Below are 20995 nucleotides of genomic sequence, written 5' to 3' on the forward strand. Positions count from 1 at the left end.
AACAAGCAAGAGAAACGCTACAAATGTTAATATATGTTGTTATTATTAATATTTCGGTCATAGTACAAAGTCTCTGAGCACAAAAAGTTCAAATAATTATTCTATAGACACATTAAAAATTGCATTAAATTGTTCTGTGTAGGATGTTAAGTTAAAAATAAATTTATATATCTTTTTAATTCGTTTGTAAACAGCATCATAATTTTATATTTGAGAAATTGTATCTTATATGTCCTTTTATATTAACTCACTGACTTATCACAATGAAATTAATCTTATACATAATTATTATGTATTTATATCAATTGTAGTAAATTACATTTTTTATTTTTAAAATGATGGTAAGCCAGTGAGTTAACAAAGATATGAAAATAAAACTTACAAACAAATCAATGACAAAAATGTTAAACCTAATATTAAAGTGTAAGTATCTCTGACGCTCGAGACTCTAACAAACGTTCCATTGAACTAACATCTTTACACCAGCCATCAAGTCGTTGAACCATTCCAGCTATTTGTGTACGATCTAATACGCGAGGCTGTACCCATGTCATGTTTACAGTTCCTGCCACTTGATCAATAGCACCACGAACTAAACCTTGAGCTAGAGCTTTCATTACTAATAATTCTACTTCACCGAGAGGCAAACGAGTTTCTTGAGAAATTTCCGCAAATGTTAATTGCCTATGATAAAAAAAATTTATTTAATACAGATTGTTTTACATTATCTGGTTCCTTAGTACTTTTACAATAAGCAATATACAAACCTATTATTAGCTTGCCTTTTGAAAGTCATTTCCATGAGGCATAGAAGAGATATTTTTTGTCTCAACTTCAACTCCTGTGCAGCTAAATCAGCAACTTTGCTCCATTGTGGCTTTAATTTTTCGAGTGCAACAATGTCACCAGCATTGAAAGCTTGTAATAAATCAACTAACCAAGAGTTTGGAGTACCTTTCAAGGATTGTAAAACTGGATGAGCTAACAATTCTCCAAGATTATAGACTCCTTCACCTAAAAGTGCAGCCAATCCAAGGAAAAATGCGTGCTGCTCCTGTTCTTGTCTACTTAGATTATTTAAATCAATACAACCCAAGTATCTGGAATGTGAAAATCAGCTCAAATAACATGTATGGATTACTTTTGTCATAATGAAAATGACCATTGCTCCAGATTATAAGTATAATAGTACCTTAAAGCAGTACGATAATATTCAGCATGTTTCCCTTGAAGACGGTAAAGGCGACTCGCTAATAAATAAAATCTACCATGAACTGTTGTAACACCATCGGCATTATCCAACATAGCCTCTACTTCCTCTATAATTTGTTTTGCTTGTTCTTGATTATTTAACTTTTCAAGCAAGATCTGTCCTGTGAGAACTTTACACAAAGCAACTGCCTCATTATTGCTTTTAACTTTAGATTCTGTTTTTTCCAAGAATTTAATTGCTTCTTGTTTATCTTGAAACTGTTGTATTACATACGCTAATATTTCTACCAATGATAAAGGATTTATCCTAAATAAAAATAGGAGAATAGTATTACAATACAATGATAATCTGAATTACTACGTAAGTGGAATAAGTAAGGTTATGAATTAATATTTCGAAAAAGATACGTATATAATATACTTACTTGTTTTCAAAAGTAGATAAAAAGTTTATGTATAACTGTACTAATTTATCTCCCTTCTGAAGTGCTGGATTTTTAACAAATGTTTCTAATTTAAGTGTCAACTGATGCCAAAGCCTGCAAGTCACCGGACGATGAAATTTAGGTAAACATTTTTCTATTGAAACATGCGTGTAATGTAGAATATTTTACAAAAAATACCTTTTATTGTATAATTCTTCAAGTTGCGCCCATTCTGTAGCCAATTCTTTGTCTGCAACATTTTGATTTTGACTTAAATATGTATTAACATCTTTTGGTGCCACGGATACCGCCATCTTTAATAACAATGACTAAAGCCGAATCAGTATAATGAATGAGGTTGTTCGTTGTTCAGCACTTACTCTGAGAAAGAATAATATAACATTTTATACAATATTTTATTAAAACTGTATGCATTTTATTTTATGATACTTAAAAATATATAATAAAATTTTTCATTGAAAAACATTTATAATTTGTTACAATAAAGATATAGACATGGAATTAAAATGAATACGACACATGTATATAAATTTATTATTTTTATGAAAGACGTAAGATAATTAAAATGTTGTATGTTTTGTTAAAAATTCGAATTTATATAATTTTACTATTCTTTAGTTCACAGTGGCAAAATATAAAATTTATGTTGTAATTATTTATTTGAGTTCTTGCGAAAATATTCAAGTATACTTATATTATATATAATTGTATACAAATAATTAAATCATTTTTACGTTGAATGATTAGACTTTTAATTTATAATACGCACCAGTACTGCATACTAAACTGTATCGAAAGTTTATGCAGCAGCAGCAATGCAATACAACCTTTAAGCTTATAATTTATTCAAACCAGATGTGAAAAATTATTGGAAAATTGATGAAATATAGTATCCAATGAAAATAATTAGTATTAAAGCAATTCAATTATTCAAATCACAGCGAAATATTAATTTTTTTAAATACAAATTCATTGATTTATTTGATACATAACATTCGATATAGAGTTCAAGAATCGTAACTACGGTTATCATACTTATGTGATGTGAATTAAAACGAAAAGTAACATATTATGTATGTATTATAGCACCAGTATTGTGAATGTAAATATGCGACAGATAGCTATGCAGAAGTATCTGCATGGCAAGTTATCATTAAAAAATTATTTGTCAACGGAATTATGATTCACAATTCATGTTGACATAAAAAAAGAAACATACTTTTGTGTTGTTAGTTTTATAGTTTCAAGATAGTTAAAGTCGAATAAACTTACGTATGTAGCTTACTAAAATAGTGGTTGATATAATTACACACAAATATATAAATATTCAACATGTTGAGTATGCAGAGGATTTTAACCGTATTTGCTCTGTTATTATCATTTAATCTTCATCAAGTTATACCTTTTCAAACTCTATCATTTTCCCCTATTGTTATTGTGGCAGAATATAAGAAAGAATATCAATATGTCATAAACACTACTGTTGAATATGTGTTTTTATATCCTGTTAATAATGTAAGTATGAGTAATTTTATATATGTAAGTTAATGTCATGATATTTTACCATAGTTTTCATGTATTATTTACTTGTAGGTAACTGCAAGAATAGTAGTTGAAAGTAATGCTACTACCGATCTACCTCTTATAGTGGTTGTTCGTCAAAAAAGAGAAATCCTATCATGGCAAATCCCCCTTGTAGTTCAAAGCGCATATTTTGATGATTTAGCATATAATAAAACAAGTCAAACTTTGTGTTCAACCAATTATAATCAAAGTAGACTAGAAGAGGAAGAAGAATTTATTACTGTTAGTTTGTCCACTGCTAATTATCAAAATATTTCATTTAAACTTAATATGACAAAACAGTACGATTTTTATATAAGGTATGCAATTATGTCTGGATCTTTATTGTAATAAAAAAGAAAAATTAGTAATTGTTTCATGTTTCCATTCTATGCCAGTCCTGGAGAAGAAAGAGTAGTAGAAATTTCACCATCCCAACCTATTTATTATGGTTATACTTTCCCAAGGCAAGCGGAAAGTTCTTCTGTGATCATTCGTGTTAATTCCGATAGTGATATTTGTATGACAGTTTCAATACAAAATACAACAGTAAGTATAAATTTTTATAATTTGTAAAATTGTATTATTATTAGTTCATATCTTCTTTTTCAGTGTCCTGTGTTTGATTTAGAGAGGAATATTCAATTTTCTGGTTATTGGCAAACTGTAAATCGACAAGGCGGTATAACTGTGCCAGTAAATATATTTTTAACTATAATATATTTTTTAAATATACCTTTTATGATAGATAACGAAATAAGATGTCTAATTTAATGTCTTTTAGAAACAAGAATATCCATTGGGCTTTTTTGTAGTACTTGTAGTAAAAGGTGATGATACTGATTGTTATGGATCTCCTAGTATGATTCCTGTACGGAATAAACGCATTAATTTAGCAATAAATGCTAGTATTACCAAACGAGATTATGTTATTGCTTCAGGAGTAGTAGTATCTATTATTTTTAGTTTCTGTGTAGCCTACGTTGTAAGCATTGTGATATCAAAAATTAGAAAGGAAAGAAAAATTAAACAAGAGATATTACATCAAGAATCAGAGCAAATTCGTGAACCTATACCAAGCCCATCAACGGTAGAAGAGGTAACGCGATATAATAATTAAGAAATAAAAGAAATTTTTCTGATCACTTACATTAATTACGTTACAGTCTATTCCACACCGATCAGTATCCATAGATGATTCTTCACTGGATGAAGATGATATCGACTTAATGGAAGATGCTTTTTGCGATAAAGAAATAATACGAACAAAACTTGTGCTTTCTGTTTGCGATTTGGCTCGTAAAGATCCAAAGATTCTTAGGCATAAATCTCGATTATATTTATATTATTTGATAACAGTTGCTATTTTTTATACTTTACCTGCGGTACAGCTGTTAATTACGTATCAACATGTACTACATGTTACTGGCAATCAAGATATGTGTTATTACAATTTTTTATGTGCCCATCCATTTTTATCACTGTCAGATCTCAATCATGTATTTTCAAATATCGGATACGTAATGTTGGGTTTTCTATTTATATTTTTAACATCTTCTCGAGAACATGATGAATTTGAAAGAGAAAAAAATAAATGTTATGGCATACCACAACATTATGGATTATTTTATGCAATGGGCACAGCGCTCATTATGGAAGGAATACTCTCAGGAAGTTATCACGTGTGTCCAAATCGAAGCAACTTTCAATTCGGTAAGACTAAAATTAAATTTTATAAATTTTTTTTATAGTATTAATGACAAATATTATATTATCTATTTAGATACGAGTTTTATGTACATCATAACAGTGCTATGTATGATCAAGATTTATCACAATCGTCATCCTGATATAAATGCCCGAGCATCAGTTACATTTGCAATGTTAGCATTCATCATCTTCATAGGATTGTTGGGAGTTTTATATGGTTCAATATACTTCTGGGTTCTGTTTACTGTCGTACATTTGCTCACTTGCCTTTATATGACTATTCAAATTTACTACATGGGGCGATGGAAAGTTAGAACGTTGTTAATAAGAGTAATACAGGTAATTTTAGGCATTTGGTATTTGAATCTAATATTTTTCATTTTATATTGATTCAGTTACTTCTACTAGGCACAGTTTATCATTGATTTTATAATTTTCTAGATTAGTAAACATGATGCCCGTTCTGGAATTAGATATTTCTTTCGACCTTTGTATATGGGACGTTTTATTATACTTATTGTAGGAAATTTATGGAACGTTGCTCTCGCAGTACTTGGGAATATGCACAGCGAGAAAAATTTCGCAACGTTTCTGTTGGCTGTATTAATGTCTAATTTAATTTTATATACTTTTTTTTATATTGTTATGAAGGTATGTACATATACACGAATAATTATACTTATGTAGTTTGTCTACATATTATGAATTAATTTACTTTGTGATATTTCAGGTTTGTCACAAAGAACGAATTCTACTTCAACCAGCGATTTATATTGTGTTATCAATCGCGTTTTGGGGCGCCGCTTTACATTTTTTTATACACAATTCTATCTCGTGGGAGTTAACCCCAGCACAATCGCGCAATTATAATAAACCCTGCATACTCCTAAACTTCTTTGATAGTCATGACATTTGGCATTTTTTGTCTGCTTTAGCAATGTTTTTTTCATTTATGGTATTGCTTACTCTAGATGATGATCTAATTGATGTGCATCGAAGTCAGATTTCAGTCTTTTAAGGACAATGACACGAACGAAGAGAGTATCGAGAATTTTTATGTCTCAAACGATATGACTGTATGTAATATATGTACATTTGAACTTGGTATCAATGAATTAAAAATAGTATAAAATATATATATGTATAATTATTTAGCAACTATTTTGTATTAAATGTCTCATTTCTGTTAAACATTCAAGTTCATAAAATTTTTTATTATCTATCTCTTTATTCGCATTAAATTGTTCCTAAAAATCAAAGAATTTTTTATATTTTGTATCACACACGATTGGAAAAATAGTACTTCGTACTTTAAAAATTACCCATCGATCTGTTTTCCTTTTTTCGACGGAAATGGGAAATATCGATGTACACATTAGTCATTCGGTAAAAGTAAACGCAACGAACAAACTTTTTTCTAAAAAAAATACACATACATACATGCATATAAATATAAATAAATAAACACATAAATATTACTTATTTATTTATTTATATATATGTATGTACGAATATGTGCAATATAATTTCTGTATTCATGAATACACTCATTATAAACAAAGGGCACGTTTTGCCATGGTTTAGGAGACGGCAGTGATACTGTCTGACACTCGATAGCATCACCATTGAACTTGAATAAGACACGAGTTCGATTACTTTCTATCATCAAGTAACGCTATCGATAAAAACAATTAACTTTCCAAAAATTATACTACTCCCGTACAATTTGCTATTAACAAGAATAACGAGTATCTGTACAATTAATTCTAAGATGTAGAACTACATACACCAGGTACGCAGATAGACAAGAGATTTTTCTTAATTTAGAAAAACATTAGGACGAAGCACTTGAATCATTGTGGTGTTCTTGTGTGGTCGTTTCTATCTGTAATAAAGTTCTTTGCAATTCTGCACGTTCTGCCGGTTGTAATCTGTGCGCAATTTCTAAAATTGCATTTAATCTCACTTCTGGACAAGTTTCAAGGGCTTCTTTGACTCGAGAAACGATTGCGTCTTGTCTTACACAAGTGATGTTACGGGAAACAACACTATTTTCATCTTGACGTTGATTCTCCAACCAATTCGTTGCAGCTTCATCTTGATCCCACAGATAAGATTCTGTGGCACCTTTGTCTTCTATAAACCATCTACGCAACATTGCACCGACTTGTCTAACGTCCAAAGTGTGTTGGGTTGATAGAATTTCCTTCTTTATTTCATCCTCCAAAAGTCTTCTTCTAAGTCGCCAATAAAGCAGTTTGCGTGCTTTTTGCCATGGAATAATATCATGAATGGTATTTTTCTCAAACATTCTCTCTGGCGTATCATGAAGATCCGCGAAGTGAACTGCTACTTGCCGATACATAGGTTCTAAAAGTTGCTCTCTCTTACGAATTTGGCCTTCAATGTCTGTTCGTTCTTCAGCTGAGTTTGCATTAGTTAGATTTTCCTAAAACAATGATTGATGTCATAACACATGTCCCACACACGACCTACTATTTATAAAATGTAAAGTATTATAAAGAAACAAAATTAGTTTCTTACTTTAAGCTTCTGTATTACTGAATCAACCCTATGCATAGCTTTAATTATGTCTTTAGATCTAAACTTGATTTCTACTATTCCACCAGGTTCTAAAACTCCACCTCTGCTTGTATTGTCAGCAAACATTTCCATGTAGCGAGGATTTATCGTTGGATCAACAACAGCCCAAGCACCACCTCTTAGTTCTCCATTTGGTGGGATATATACAAATATTGGTTTGGTATATTCTCGTAAGCCATCCACAATATAAGCACCGAATTTGATAATTTGCTCGTACATGTCTAGAAAAGATATAACGTTAGTACTTCACTCGATAGGTAAGAGTGAAATTTTAGTAATTATTAAAAATCAATAAAAACCTTTCATTCCACCAGAAAATCCTCTCCAATTAGCAAAAATAAAAAGCGGTAGCTCTTCTTTTCCAAAGTCTTTGATAGCTTGAGCAGTTTTGTATGCACTGTCAGGGAACCATACTTGCCCTGCCTGAGATATCGTTTTAGCTTCCGAATCGAGATTAGCAGGATCAGCAGGTAAGTGCAACTCAACGGTTCTTGTTTCTACTGCAATAACACCACAAGGTATTCCGCCTAATCTTGCTCGTCCAGTTACTACAGTTTGAGCCCAAGGCCTCATGATTTCCTGTAAGTAATATTAATATTACTTAATAGTATAGAAATGTTTGAGTCATTTTATTAAACTAAATTAACATATAATATTAATCTAAAATATAAAATATACCTGCCAAGAGCCACGATCGAAGAATCCACTTTCCCAATAATTTGTACCATTTTGTATTCTACCTTCGAGCATGAATCTTGGATCATATGCTGCTTTTGTAGGAACATACATGATTTCTCTGTCGACTGGATCAGGAAATGGTGCTGATAATATAGGAAGGGGTGCACCCTTAAATTTGGGACAGTAGCTTAACCATCTTAAAGCAGTGGCAACACCCTCTAGGTCCCTTACGTTTGTTGCATGTGATACCCCATTATTATGCATAATTTGTATACCACCTAACTGATTATTACTAGCGTATACTTCACGGCCTAACACAGTATTCAATGCTTTGTAACCGGTTAAAATGATGTGAGAATTTTCTATTTGGATGACCCTTTGTCCAAGACGTACTAGGTAAGCACCGATACCAATCGCTCTACAAGATACAATGGAAATCGTAACGATTTCGTCATAGGCTTTCGATGTTTCTCCGGCAATCATACCAGCGTATTTTAAATTTTCTACACCAAGACCGTCATCTTTACCAATAATATCGGTAATCTTGTAACGAGATTCTCCCTTATCTTCGATCAACGAAGTTTTCACTGAATTAAGCGGTGCTAAACGCGCGTAATCATCTGGTGTTAAATATATATATCTAAATCCTTTCTCCGGTTCATCCTCATCCTCCCAAGCAATTCTGAACAACGCTTTCACTTCTTCTGCTAGACCAATGCGAGCGCCAGAATTTGCAGAGAAATATATTCGAGGAATTCCAAGCTGTCTAGCTCTTTCAGACGCTCTGCAGAACACTAAGTCTTCCTTCGGACCAAAAGAACCAATCAAATGTGTCAAATCGTTTGCTATCAGTATAATATCTCGGCCAGATACTGGATATTCTGGTGTATAAAGTCTCAATCTCCAAGCGACCATACCAACATTATTCTCACCAGGGAGTCGTTTTTGTTCCACTAAATTGTCACCCTCTAATACTAATTCCACACAATCCATCACAGGATTTGGAATAGTTATATTGCACTGTGGCCTTTCTTCTATGTGTTTAATCCACATCTTTTCGGTTTGTTGTCTAAACATGTCAGGTAAATCATATACATACGTTGTACCAGAACTTTGTGCTTGGAACCGTTTTGCTTGAAGATAATCTTTGGTTAGATATGGCGTAGAAATTGGAAGACCATGCATAGGTCCTGGTCTCCAGGTACCATTTGCCGTCGAAGAAGGATAAGATTCGAAACGAATGATACCAGTCTTTGGATCAGTTGCCTCCATATAAAGATGCAAATCTATGCTATATCCGCTATCGTTGGCAATGCACAAACGTAAAATAGACGTTGGTTTCCCTGGTGCTGGCCGAATCGTCATTTTAATCTCAGCCTGACGTACTCGTAATTTCCATAATCTCGGGCCGTACCTCAGTACCATACTGGTCACGCTTTCTTCTATTCTTACTGGATCCATAATAACTGTGGGTACGAAATTTAGGAAAATATGATTGCATTCCGTACGCTTAGCAAGCGGATGCGAGAACGCGACTTCTAATTCATCCATAGCCTCTAATAGTACACGTTCACCTTCATTGTGAAGATAATCGAAACTGGCCTCCTTCGTGATAAGATCAGAGTGTCTTATAATGGAACGAATGAAGAAACGATAATCCGTGACTTGTTGTCCTTTGGCAACCTTCGCCCGGCCAAGGTAAAGATGCATTTTTTGATTCGAGGTTGGCAGAGCTTCAAGATCGTAAGTTCTCATTCTGTTTAATTCCAATTGGAAAGCACAACCAGGCTCGAGATGTCGATAAATTTTATCTTCAACAAAACCATCTCTTTGACGATATGTAAAGAATTTTGGGAATTGTCTTTTCTTTAAAACAGTGAAAGTGATCCTTCGTATGTCTCGTGAGATTAATTCCTCTTTGTTCGCGGCGCACCAATCTCCAAAGAGTTTCGCCATCGTAACGTCATCGTGATTTTCTTTCTCTTGGACGGCAATGCTCAAAATATGTACCGGTTCTGCAGATCGTTCACCCATTTCCACTGTACCAGTATTTTCCGCAGTGCTTAAAGATACGTTTATGGACGTGCTGTGTCTCGATTCGCTTGCAGCTGCGTCCACTGCCTCTGCTAAAACTTTAGCCGAAGTTGAGGTAATCGAAGACAGATCCTCTAGGAGGTCGAAAACTTCGTCGGAATATCGGGTGAATTGATCCATGTCTTGGAAAGCTGCCATAGCCCCGACTCTGTGATTAACCGAAGATTGGTTTTGTATGTTAGGATGATTGTTAGGCAGCAAAAATTGGAAATGTACAAGCGGTACTTCACCAGACAATTCCAGATGTTGCACGCAAGTCAACTCATAACTGATATAAGATCTGCGAACATAAACCTCCAAAGCAGCATTGCAAACTGTACGATTGGAATGATAGAAGAAGTCATGTAAAATATCGAAAATAGATGTTTCGGAAAGGATAAGTTTCTCTAAGTTTTCTGGATGGAAATCATGGCCGTACATGTCTACCGCTGACAAGAATATAGATTCCATTTGGTTGTGTCTTAACTCGTAAGCAGGTTGGTGAGCAGCGATTAGAATTTGTCTCGCACGTAACGCGACACGACTATGCTCTGTACGATTCAGGCTCGTTAATTCCGTCAGCGTGCTCGATAACTCGTCCGTAAGACCAGGTTCATTCGCCCAGAGATGATCTATGAGCATAGTTACCAAAACGTTCTTCTTCGTGACTTGGTTATGGCTAAAAATCATAGCTGTTATCGTTCCTACATCATCTTTGTACTCATCGATTAAAGCAGAAACGCATTTATCGTAATGTCCTTGTTGGAACTGGCTTTCAACGGTGTAATATTGTCGAAGAAGTTCGTGAACAGCGGTCTTCATTCTTCCACGTATTCCGTTCCTATATCTTTGTACTAGTTGCACTATAGCTTCGGTAGTTAAAAAGAAGACGTCGCGTTCAGATCGCTTGGAAAGACTTGCTGCATGTCCATCGATCACAGCAGCAATTTGTTGACTAGGAAATTGAGCTAAAACAGAAGTTATGTTTCTTTCGTACAGCGACATCAATTTCCTGATCTTTTTCTCTACGGAAATCGGAATTCTTCCTGATATCGTCGCGATCACTTCTTGAAGTTCAAGCAATGGTAAGCTAGGGTCACGAAGGGAATTCATGAATTTCTCAAGAAGTTCTCGTACTCGAGGTACGTGGTACGGATCTGGTAAACAATATCCTCCTAGAGTGTTTTCTAAAGCTGTTCTGTATTCAGCATGAAGATGATTCAATTTTTCAGAAATTGCTGGAGCTACAGTTTCCGGGAATTTACCAGTGTACTCCTGAGCTTTTGTTACCAGAGATGGATCGTCCAATTCTAATCGAGCAATCAAGGTACCGGCCTCGAGAATGGCACCTGGTCTTTTAACATAAAAGACGCTACCAGCTTCGCTCGCTGTTATTGTCATTACCATTTTCATGACTTCAATTTCTGCGTATGCTTGTCCAGCGTCTACGTGACCACCATCATCGACTAGATAGCTAATTAGTTTGCCAGCTGATGGTGACCTCAATAAAGAAGGATCGTTGTCCTTTTCGAAGATACAGGTTTGATTTCCAATGATGATTCTGTAACGATCGACTTCCTCCCTCATGTAAGTCGTGAAACTTGCACCATCCAAAGAGACCAATAATCCTCCATCCGATAGTCGGTGTAGTTCTACTTCTTTATAGGAACCGTTCATAACAAGAAAATAACTATTAGGGCCTGACTTAGCAGTCTGTATTTTATATTTGTATCCGTCGTTAATGAGTTCAACCTAAAAAATTTTTGTTAAATTTTATAATATTCGTAAGAAAGTATTTATACACAAATTGATGATATAAAAATCAACTTACGTCGATAACATTATCTAAATCATTGCTGGCTTGAATTTGTCCTTTCTCCAATGCTGTTTGAAATCCACTAAAAGCGGCAGTGATTGTTCTATCAGCGATATGAAGCGCACCGCATGTTATGGCTAATAATATATCTGGTTTGTCACTCCTAACGCGTTCAGCAATCAACAAATCAAGCCACGCAGTATCTATATTGTTCTGTTGAAAAGATTCAGTTTCTAATAGCGTAATCAAATATTCGACGGTGGTTCTGAAATCGCCCCTAATGCTCAATTCTTTTAAAGCTATGACCAAATTTTCTCGAGCCTGGTTACGATCCTCTCCCCAAGAGAAACAATGTCCAAATTGTGAGTCTGCAAATTCGTGGAGACCTCCGGAAGCTGCTACCGAGAAGTAACCCCAAACATTCTTCGAGGATCGGAAATTCAGTTCTTGCACCGTACCAGAACTCGGTTTAAAACCTAATGGAAATATTAAAATTTATTACAGCAGAATTCCTTAATGATCAAACGTGATCAAATGTAATTTCTTTCATGAAATATAATTTATACCTTCATCAGGATTTTCACTAGTAATTCTCGCAGCTATTACATGACCCCATGGTTGGGGTTTGTGTCTCGGTTGATCGAAGTCAATGACACTATCTCCCCATGGACTTTCACCATAAAGAAGACGAATATCTTTAATATGATGTAATGGTAACCCCATAGCAATTTGAAGTTGTGCCGCGGGCAAATTAACATCGGATACCATTTCAGTACATGGATGTTCCACTTGAAGACGTGGATTCAATTCCAAAAAGTAATATCGTCCAGAAGTGTCGTATAGGTATTCGACAGTACCTGCGCTGACATATCCAACCATTTTGGCCAATCTTACAGCAGCCTATTACGAAACAATATGTAAAAAGTACTGTACAGAATGAACACAAATTTTCATAATAATGTCTGTTAATTAATTTATGGTAGAAAAGTGAAATATTTTTGATTCGCGAATAGGATCGATAATTACTTTTTCCATCTCTTCAAAGACTTCGGGTTTAGCAACCACAGCAGGCGCTTCTTCGATAATCTTTTGATGTCTTCTCTGAATAGAACAGTCACGACCAAATAACGATATCGCGTTTCCATAATTGTCAGCTAATAATTGAACCTCTAAATGGCGAGCACATTTTGCCAATTTCATAATGAATATCGGAGATCCAGGTATTTCAGTTTGTACCTGCCTAAGAAAATCGTTAAGCATTCTTAATATAAAGTTTCCAACATCTTGTTACATAAATATTCTTTACATAATGTTTGCAATTTATGTAACGAACCATGTAAAAAATCTTTTAAATTAATTTGACAAATTTCCTTCTTACCTAAACAATGTGGGCAATTCTTCAGCGTTCTCCACCTTTCTGATACCTTTTCCACCACCTCCCTCGCTAGCTTTCACCATTATAGGAAAGCCTATCTTGTTAGCTGCTGCCAAGCATTCTTCTACCGTCGAAACGCACCCTTTCTTGAAAAGTTCCGAAGATATTTTTATCTTTTTTCCACTGTACTGTGCCTTTAGTTCCGAACCTGACCAAGGAAGTGTCGGTACATCTGCAGTTTGCGCTACAATACTTGACGCGATCTTATCTCCAAGGGCCCACATTGCTCTCTCGGATGGCCCTACAAAATAATTACTATTCATTCATTTATTCTTTCAATTCGTAATTCGTTGATTTCTCGAATCACATTTCTTCAAAACTTACTAAGAAGAATATTTCCTCGAATACCCTACCGTGCATAAGTATCTGCATATATTGAAATTATTACGGCTATACCACAATACTTTGATAGTCATCGTACTTATGCATGGTAGTGTAAGATTACAGAATTTACTTCACAATTTACAGAATAATCTTTAGCTATCTCTTCATTGTCATCCAAAGGATATTACCAATGAAACACATGTTATTTTTGTGGAGTAATTCTGGCAATTTTGGATTTTCAGAGGCATGACCCCAACCAGCCCATACAGCCTGGACCTGAGTGCGTACGGCGATGTCTACGATCAATTCGACGTTCGCATAATTGTTGTTGTTGGTTCCACCTGGCACGGGCACATACTGATCTGCCATTTTGATATATTCCGCGTTCGCTTTTAGATCTTCCGGAGTGACCATCACGACGAAACGCACGGCGCGTTCGTTCTTGAACATTTCGTAGGACCATCGTCGGATCGAACGCATACATTTTACTGCCGCTATTCCGTTGTTGGCGATTAGGACCTGCGATTTGAAAAATTTCATTACTCTATCGATCGTTATCCGTGAAGTGTCATTTAAGCGATGACTAAATATTGACGATAAAATGTTATTGAACGACTAGTGTGTCACTGGTAACGACACTTGCAATCTGAGATACACAAATACGTTTAGAAAACAAAAATACATTGGAGTCCAAGGCGAAACTGAGAAACAAAGGAAAATCTGTTTAAATCTTGAAATAAATTTACAATTGAGACAAAACTAATTCGTCGGTTCGGTGTCAAACAATAATTATATGGTGAAAGATTGTCAACGCTAGAACTCCAAAACAATCAAATTTTTTATAATATTTTATCTTCTTCTCTTTATATGTATAACGTAATTATAGATGTTATTAGAAGATAATGTTATTAGAAGATAATAATGAATGATAATAAAGATAATGTTATCTGATGTTATTAGAAGATAAATCGTTAAAGTTATAATAACGCTGTTCAGAATTGGGAAGATGTCATTTGCATAAAAACGTTTAGATTCGAATTAAGACGAATATGACTAACAATGAATAAAGAAACATATTCCAAGTTAAAGTTGTCACATTACTACTTTGTTTCGTTTGCGGAAGGAACAATGTGCGTTTCACATTGCTATTACAGTGGAGTATCGCGGAACAGGTATATCTAGTAACCTATGATTCAAGATCATTCAAGGTCGTTCGAGGTCAACTACGAAGGTCGTTTGGCCATTGTTGCGAAACTGTACGGCGAGTGCCTCGAGAAATACTCGAGCGGAACGCGACATATCTACGCGTTGAACGACCTCCTTCTGCAATTGCTTCTTTATACTCGACTATTTTACGTATCGATTTTATTAAAAAGTTACGTCCCTTAGTCATAGTATACTATCCTGTGCGCGAATATTTTCTACATATTAAATGATCTTCTCTATTCGACTCGTTCCTTTTATCCGAAGGTGTCGATTATCTTCTCCGTTAAAAAGAAATTACATCTTCTGACGTAAGGATCTAATAATAATTCAAATTATCAATTATTTTAAAAAAAATTTCTTCCTGCAAGATTCACACGCTAAAAAATCGATTGTTGTTTCGAGATAAGTAACGAAGAATATACGATGCTCGTCGACAAAACAACGTTACCTTGTTGATAACTTTGGTACCGCCGAAACGATGCACAAACTCCTCGGGTGTGGCAATAGTGAAGTCCTTTTCCTGTAACCGGCTTTGCGTCTGAATCATCACCGTGCCCTGCGACATGCTAGGCCTATAAAATCAAACGGAACACGTATTAATTTTCACTAAATAGACGTTGGCTTCGTTTAATCACTCTGATCCTCATCTCGAGAAAATCGAAGAATCTGTACCAACTGCTTTAAAATTTGCAGCGTCATATCAGATTTCACGCAGACTAGGGTAGCGTGTCATCGTTCTGGGTACGAAAAGCACGGAAGGATGAACGTAAAGAATCGTCAGCCAAATCCATTTGCAGGCCGAAGAGACCGAGATAAAAATGAATTATTATTATCGCTGGATTTTATCTAGATTTTATCGTCGTTAGCCATTACGTTTTAAGAAATTCGTAAAAGGAGATGTATTATATAGAAAAAGAAGAAAAAAAGAAAAAGATAAAAATAATGCATGAGATACATCCTCGTTGGAGAAGAATGATCTTTTTTTGTTTCATAGGAATTTTATTATATTCAAAATGTGTACTATATCGAGAGATAAATGCTAGGAACGAAGGGGAGAAAGTGTTAGTGGATGGAAAATCTGGGTGAAAATGATGAAAGTAAATGATAAAAAACATTTTCACGAGTAAAGAAGGAACTTTTCGTTCGGTACATATTCTGCAATAAACGTCGATCGAATGTTGCGAAGAAAATAACGAGAAACAAAGGAAAGAAAGTGTGACCGGATGAAAAATTGGTTTTAGGTTTTTCCCTTGGTATTTCAAGGTGATTTTTATCACCCATTAGCGGCGAACACGCGAATGACAGCGGAGAAAGTATACGAACCGTTAATTTAAGCGGCTCACGCAATGCCATTCCTACAACTCTGTAACGCTTTCTGAACCTTCTATGTATCTCGCCTGGATGTACAAAAATTTTTTTATTCATATGACGCGCATTCCTCTTCTTCCTTTGCACCGCTTAAACGCAAGACGAGCGACAAAAATCCAGATTTCAAGAGTAAACGCAGATTCGCGCGATTCTTTTCCAATCCATATCCCATGATAATCGCTATATTTAACATCTACGCGATACAACATCTATTAATATCACTATAGAACTGCCAAAACCCAGTTGAAATGACTGGTATCAGATTTTTGGTTTTCTTTTGACAATTATTAGTATAGTTTATTCTTATCGAGGTAGAAACATATTTGTATAGTTTATTTATACAGTCAGTGAGAAATGTATTCGTACGGTATTTAACTTTAACAAAATTACTTATATCAATTATAGAACAACGTTTGGTAATAGCATTTTAGCAAATAAAAAATATGTACATATTCTTGCTGTAGAATAATAATTCTCGTGGAAAAGAAGATAGAATATCTATGTCCTTCGTGCAAAATATTAATATCTAAGAAACGACAAAAATACACGCATAATAAATAGTCGCACTGTTACAGTTTAATGACAGAAATTAGCAAAGACTTATGCAATATCTAGGAGAGGAAATTACTAAGTTTAATTATTTTCATACTTAATAGACTTTCGATTTTATTATAAGGTATTTTATCATAAGTTATTTGATTATATTGTATGAATATATTTATATAAACTAACGAGAACTCTATTTCAAATATTTTTCCATTCTTTTGAAAGAATCCTCTGTAAATCATTCCTCGATGAAGTCTGGTCACTTCATATTTTTCCTTTCAGGTGGTCTCCTATATTGTCGATAATGTTTATATACATAAACACTGTCCAGGTATTTTTAAGCGTCGCCAAACATTATGGAAGATTCACGCTCGCCTATTAGTAGCATTACGCTTTGGATCGTTATCTCGCATCAGGATGAAATTTTCTGTCAAACCCATTTTTCTCTGCACTGTGATGCAGATTATTTTTGAAAACATCTTTACGTATTTACGTTTTATCCAATACTAAATACCTATTAATATTTTCACAAACAGCAATAGCTATCACGTTCTTTTTCGGATGAAAATTATTCTGCGAACTTGTAAGAATATCTAGATATCTTTTCTTCATTGAAATTTTGTCGATAAACGGATGTTCTACGATATTTCTACTGAAATGAATTACTATACGAATATTTTCTATACCGGCCGAATAGCTGGTGTCTTTTTTATTTAAATAGAAACTTAATTGTACATATTTACATAAATACTTCATTTATTTTCATATATTCGTATTACTTCAAGCTATCGAATATTCTAATAATACGCAAATATGTACGAGATAATATATTATTCAATGACACGTTCTACAAATTTCTTTTCTACCAGCGTATCGTCTGAAAACACTTCTAAATATACCTGTGTTTCTCTTGTTATTCTTTTTCTTGTTTTATTAAGGTATCGAACGTCTAGTCAGTGAAACAGCAACTCACAACGATCTTTTGTTCCAACAACGACCATTTTTTATGAAGGTCAACGGGCGAAGTCCATGAATTTAGAAACAAAACAATGTTGCATCGATCTTTTCGCTGTCTTTCATTGTCGAGACTATGTTTCAATGATCTAAATCGGTCGATGAAACCTGAACTCGAAGATGAGAAATATCACAATGTCAGTGAAAATTAAACCAAGGTTGCCGACATTCAAAATGAATGCGAACATGCATATAGTGTGCATGCGTGAACGAAGAGAAAATTAGTTCACCAAACGCCGTGTCTCACGATGATTCGTGTCTCTTCATTCAAATTGAAAAAAAATATATGTTTCAAACGTTTTAGCCGTTAATTTTCTTCTTCTTCTCTTTAACCATCTATCTCATCGTTATGTCGATTTTCGTTCGTTTCGAATCTTTCAATGGACAAACCAATTTCTTGACCGGTTTAATGCTCAATCGGTATCGTTGGCCAAAGACAATTGAAAAAGGTTCGAATTAAATTATTGAACTTTAAGGTCTTCTTCTTCGTTTCCCTTCGTCTTTTATAATTTAGTGCAACGAGAACATTGAAAATGACACTTGTCAGGCATGAAACATTAATGGCGCTTATTAAAGTAACATACTGAATAATTAAATATAAATAACTAAAATTAAAATAAAGTAGAACAAGATTGAAATTGAAATAAGCAATTAGATAAGAAATCTAAATGATCCAATAATATTAATGGAGAGATTGATTATCCTTTGAATTAAAAGAGCCAAGTGGAAAGTCGTACTGTATCGAGGGTTTAGTTGAATTAACCGTTATAATTCGATGATGTTAAGACAACAAAGTGCATTACGTTAATCCGGCGGTGGATGATTGTTGGTTGTTGGTGGATGGATGCGGCGTAGAGGCCGATTCTTCGATCGACGTTTCTCCGTTCATCCTCGATATTCCAGGCATCAAGTTGTCAGAGCTCTTCCAAATCGGATCCCTCTCTGTGCTTTGAGCCAAAACGAATCTTTTTATGCGTCTCATTTCGAAACCCCCTACTATTCAATCTTCTCCATAACAGGAACTTCAGAATCTTACAACATTTTGTACGATTCGTCGAATTATCCGAACGACCAAATTCTCTTTGCTATCTCCCTTTCGATCAGAATTTTGAGTTAACGAATGTATTACAACTTCGCTAACATAATTTTCATTTTAATTTCTTCGACCATTTTTTCTTTCCTTCTGATCAATTTTAATTTCTAATACTTGATCCAGCACTTATCACAGACAATTTTTTATTTTTATTCACAGGTTTGCTCTATGCTCGTTGTATCTTCAGTTATACGTAACATTACACGTAATCTTCCATTACAAGTAAAATCGGATCGAGTACACGTTATTTTTATTCCATTTTCCCCATTTTCGGCCAATTTTTACAAACCAATAGAATAGTTGGTCGATATTCTTTTAACATGTTGCTGGATCACGATCTTCCAAACGGTCCGGTATTCTTCCTTTGCAAATATTATTTTACATTACGACTTAATTACCTGCACAATACCTGACCTTCGTTTCTAAGAAGGCTGCGGCAACCGCTTCCGGATGAAATACCGGTTCACGAGGCCGGAGTCGATTATTCTCGTTCTTTCAAGCGCGTCTCGATCTGCCGTGGTATTCATTCATGCAAAACGTGCGTGAACTTGCCCGCAGATTAACGCGTTTTGTCAACAATCGTAGATTTCCGTTTTCACCGGATCTCTTCGTCTCCGATTCGCGATCGTGTCTCATGCGCAATTTTTCAGCCACACAAGCTATTTCTTCGAATTCGTCCAGTCTACGCGTCGCACGACTGAAATCTTCCGCAGTCTACGGAAAACGATGATTTACGATGTCCGTGAATCATTAATTTTACGTAGGTCGCGCCAAAGGTCAAAATAAGACGATGACAATTTTTTTGAATTTTTCATCTCACTTCTTCTTCGCTCAAGAAGAAACTTCGAACTTGTTACCGATCGTCGAGCAAACATCGCGAGTCATAGTTTCACCTTTCGATTATTTCTTCGTGCAAACCGAACGATCGTTCATTTGGCGAATTATCGATCGATATTTGATTCGTGTTATCGATTGATTATTCACAAGGTCCTCTAGATACAAATATCTGTATTTTAGTACGCTATGATAAATGCCAAGTTTCATATGGAGCACGTTCGTAATGGGAATTAAATGATCGTCAGTTCGGAGAACCGTTAGCTAATAGTTGTACGGATACTTTTCGTTTGATCTTTCACGGATGATCTTTTCACCGATGCTTTCGATCGGCCTTTTATGGAAATCAGATCTTGAACGTGGATCACGGTTTCAGCCGTGATTTAAGGAAAAACCATCGATTTGGAATTTCAACTTGTACTTGTTTTAACGTGTTTTAGTTGATCCTCCCCGCTGGGTCTTTCCCCAAATTAATTAAATACGAATGTATCGTTTTTGGTACGGTGAAACTGACATTTGACACAGATTTAACGAATCACAACGCCTGAATAGAGGACGCGCACGCGTGGTTCGGAAGCGACTTAAAAACCTGCCCAGCATTCTTAGGAGACTCGTGGGCCACTGACAGGTAGCAACCTGCACGGTATATACCTTTCATCCAATGTTCCCCTACCTTATAACACGTTGCTCAAGGAAGCAACGTGCTCCAAACTGACAACTCGCTAGCCGCTTGAACGTGTTTGCTCCCTTAAACCACCCTTCCTTTTCCATTTCGTTTTCGTTACTTTTCGTTATCTCACACGTATTATGTACGCATTAAACTTTAACCGAGATGTTCAATCCGAAAATTTGCCGATTAACACGCGTGGCAGACGATAAACGCGTCGGTCTTTCCAGCGACATGCGTAGTTCTTCGACAAATCGAAATTTCGTTACGATAAACGTTTCGCTTCTTGCGAAATTTATTCCGCTTCTGACTTTCACATTCAGCGTTCTTCGATATTACGTACATTTTGGAAAAATTTTCTCGCCGCGTCTTTAGGTGAACATTTTTTTTCTTTGTGCGTTTTTAA

General features: G+C 34.9%; 3 protein-coding genes across 13 annotated transcripts in view; 1 reads left to right on the plus strand and 2 right to left on the minus strand.

Annotated features, from left to right (window-relative positions):
* Nucleotides 1-24: 24 nt before the first annotated feature.
* LOC122573469 (26S proteasome non-ATPase regulatory subunit 13) lies at nt 25-2000 on the minus strand. The gene is made up of 5 exons (XM_043739868.1): nt 1836-2000; nt 1638-1751; nt 1193-1519; nt 768-1100; nt 25-684 (listed from the first exon to the last, which is right to left on the minus strand). Exons 1-5 carry the CDS (start codon nt 1949-1951, stop codon nt 417-419), a joined length of 1158 nt encoding a protein of 385 aa, XP_043595803.1. The 5' UTR covers nt 1952-2000; the 3' UTR covers nt 25-416.
* Nucleotides 2001-2493: 493 nt separating this feature from the next.
* On the plus strand, nt 2494-6067 carry LOC122573468 (SID1 transmembrane family member 1-like). The gene is made up of 9 exons (XM_043739867.1): nt 2494-3173; nt 3252-3541; nt 3620-3770; nt 3834-3917; nt 4006-4320; nt 4388-4934; nt 5005-5270; nt 5373-5582; nt 5662-6067. The coding sequence occupies exons 1-9, from the start codon at nt 2991-2993 to the stop codon at nt 5947-5949; spliced, it is 2334 nt and encodes a 777-aa protein (XP_043595802.1). The 5' UTR covers nt 2494-2990; the 3' UTR covers nt 5950-6067.
* Nucleotides 6068-6124: 57 nt separating this feature from the next.
* LOC122573463 (acetyl-CoA carboxylase) overlaps nt 6125-20995 on the minus strand; it is a 28037-nt gene continuing 13166 nt past the window's right edge. For 10 of the 11 annotated variants that reach the window (XM_043739852.1, XM_043739847.1, XM_043739845.1 and 7 more), the window contains 10 exons: nt 15516-15639; nt 14050-14380; nt 13481-13778; nt 13129-13342; nt 12669-13002; nt 12118-12578; nt 8214-12038; nt 7835-8114; nt 7476-7756; nt 6125-7380 (listed from right to left, as the gene is read on the minus strand). In XM_043739852.1, coding sequence (XP_043595787.1) covers nt 6766-7380; nt 7476-7756; nt 7835-8114; nt 8214-12038; nt 12118-12578; nt 12669-13002; nt 13129-13342; nt 13481-13778; nt 14050-14380; nt 15516-15639 — 6763 coding nt within the window. In that variant the 3' untranslated portion in view covers nt 6125-6765. Of the gene's footprint in view, nt 7381-7475; nt 7757-7834; nt 8115-8213; nt 12039-12117; nt 12579-12668; nt 13003-13128; nt 13343-13480; nt 13779-14049; nt 14381-15515; nt 15640-20995 lie in introns of those variants that run through there. The other variant, XM_043739853.1, reaches the window with a different exon arrangement.

This window comes from Bombus pyrosoma, linkage group LG12 (assembly GCF_014825855.1).
Source record: "Bombus pyrosoma isolate SC7728 linkage group LG12, ASM1482585v1, whole genome shotgun sequence".
Classification (NCBI taxonomy): Eukaryota; Metazoa; Arthropoda; class Insecta; order Hymenoptera; family Apidae; genus Bombus; species Bombus pyrosoma.

Excerpts from the sequence above, each read along its gene's own strand:
- LOC122573468 (XM_043739867.1), top strand. The coding sequence starts at position 2,991 with ATGTTGAGTATGCAGAGGATTTTAACCGTATTTGCTCTGTTATTATCA. Across the intron at positions 3,174-3,251 it reads TTTTATATCCTGTTAATAAT|GTAACTGCAAGAATAGTAGT; the intron begins GTAAGTATGAGT and ends ATTTACTTGTAG. Across the intron at positions 5,583-5,661 it reads TTTTTTATATTGTTATGAAG|GTTTGTCACAAAGAACGAAT; the intron begins GTATGTACATAT and ends GTGATATTTCAG.
- LOC122573469 (XM_043739868.1), bottom strand. The coding sequence starts at position 1,951 with ATGGCGGTATCCGTGGCACCAAAAGATGTTAATACATATTTAAGTCAA. Across the intron at positions 1,752-1,835 it reads GAAGAATTATACAATAAAAG|GCTTTGGCATCAGTTGACAC; the intron begins GTATTTTTTGTA and ends GGTGACTTGCAG. Across the intron at positions 1,101-1,192 it reads TATTATCGTACTGCTTTAAG|ATACTTGGGTTGTATTGATT; the intron begins GTACTATTATAC and ends TTCACATTCCAG.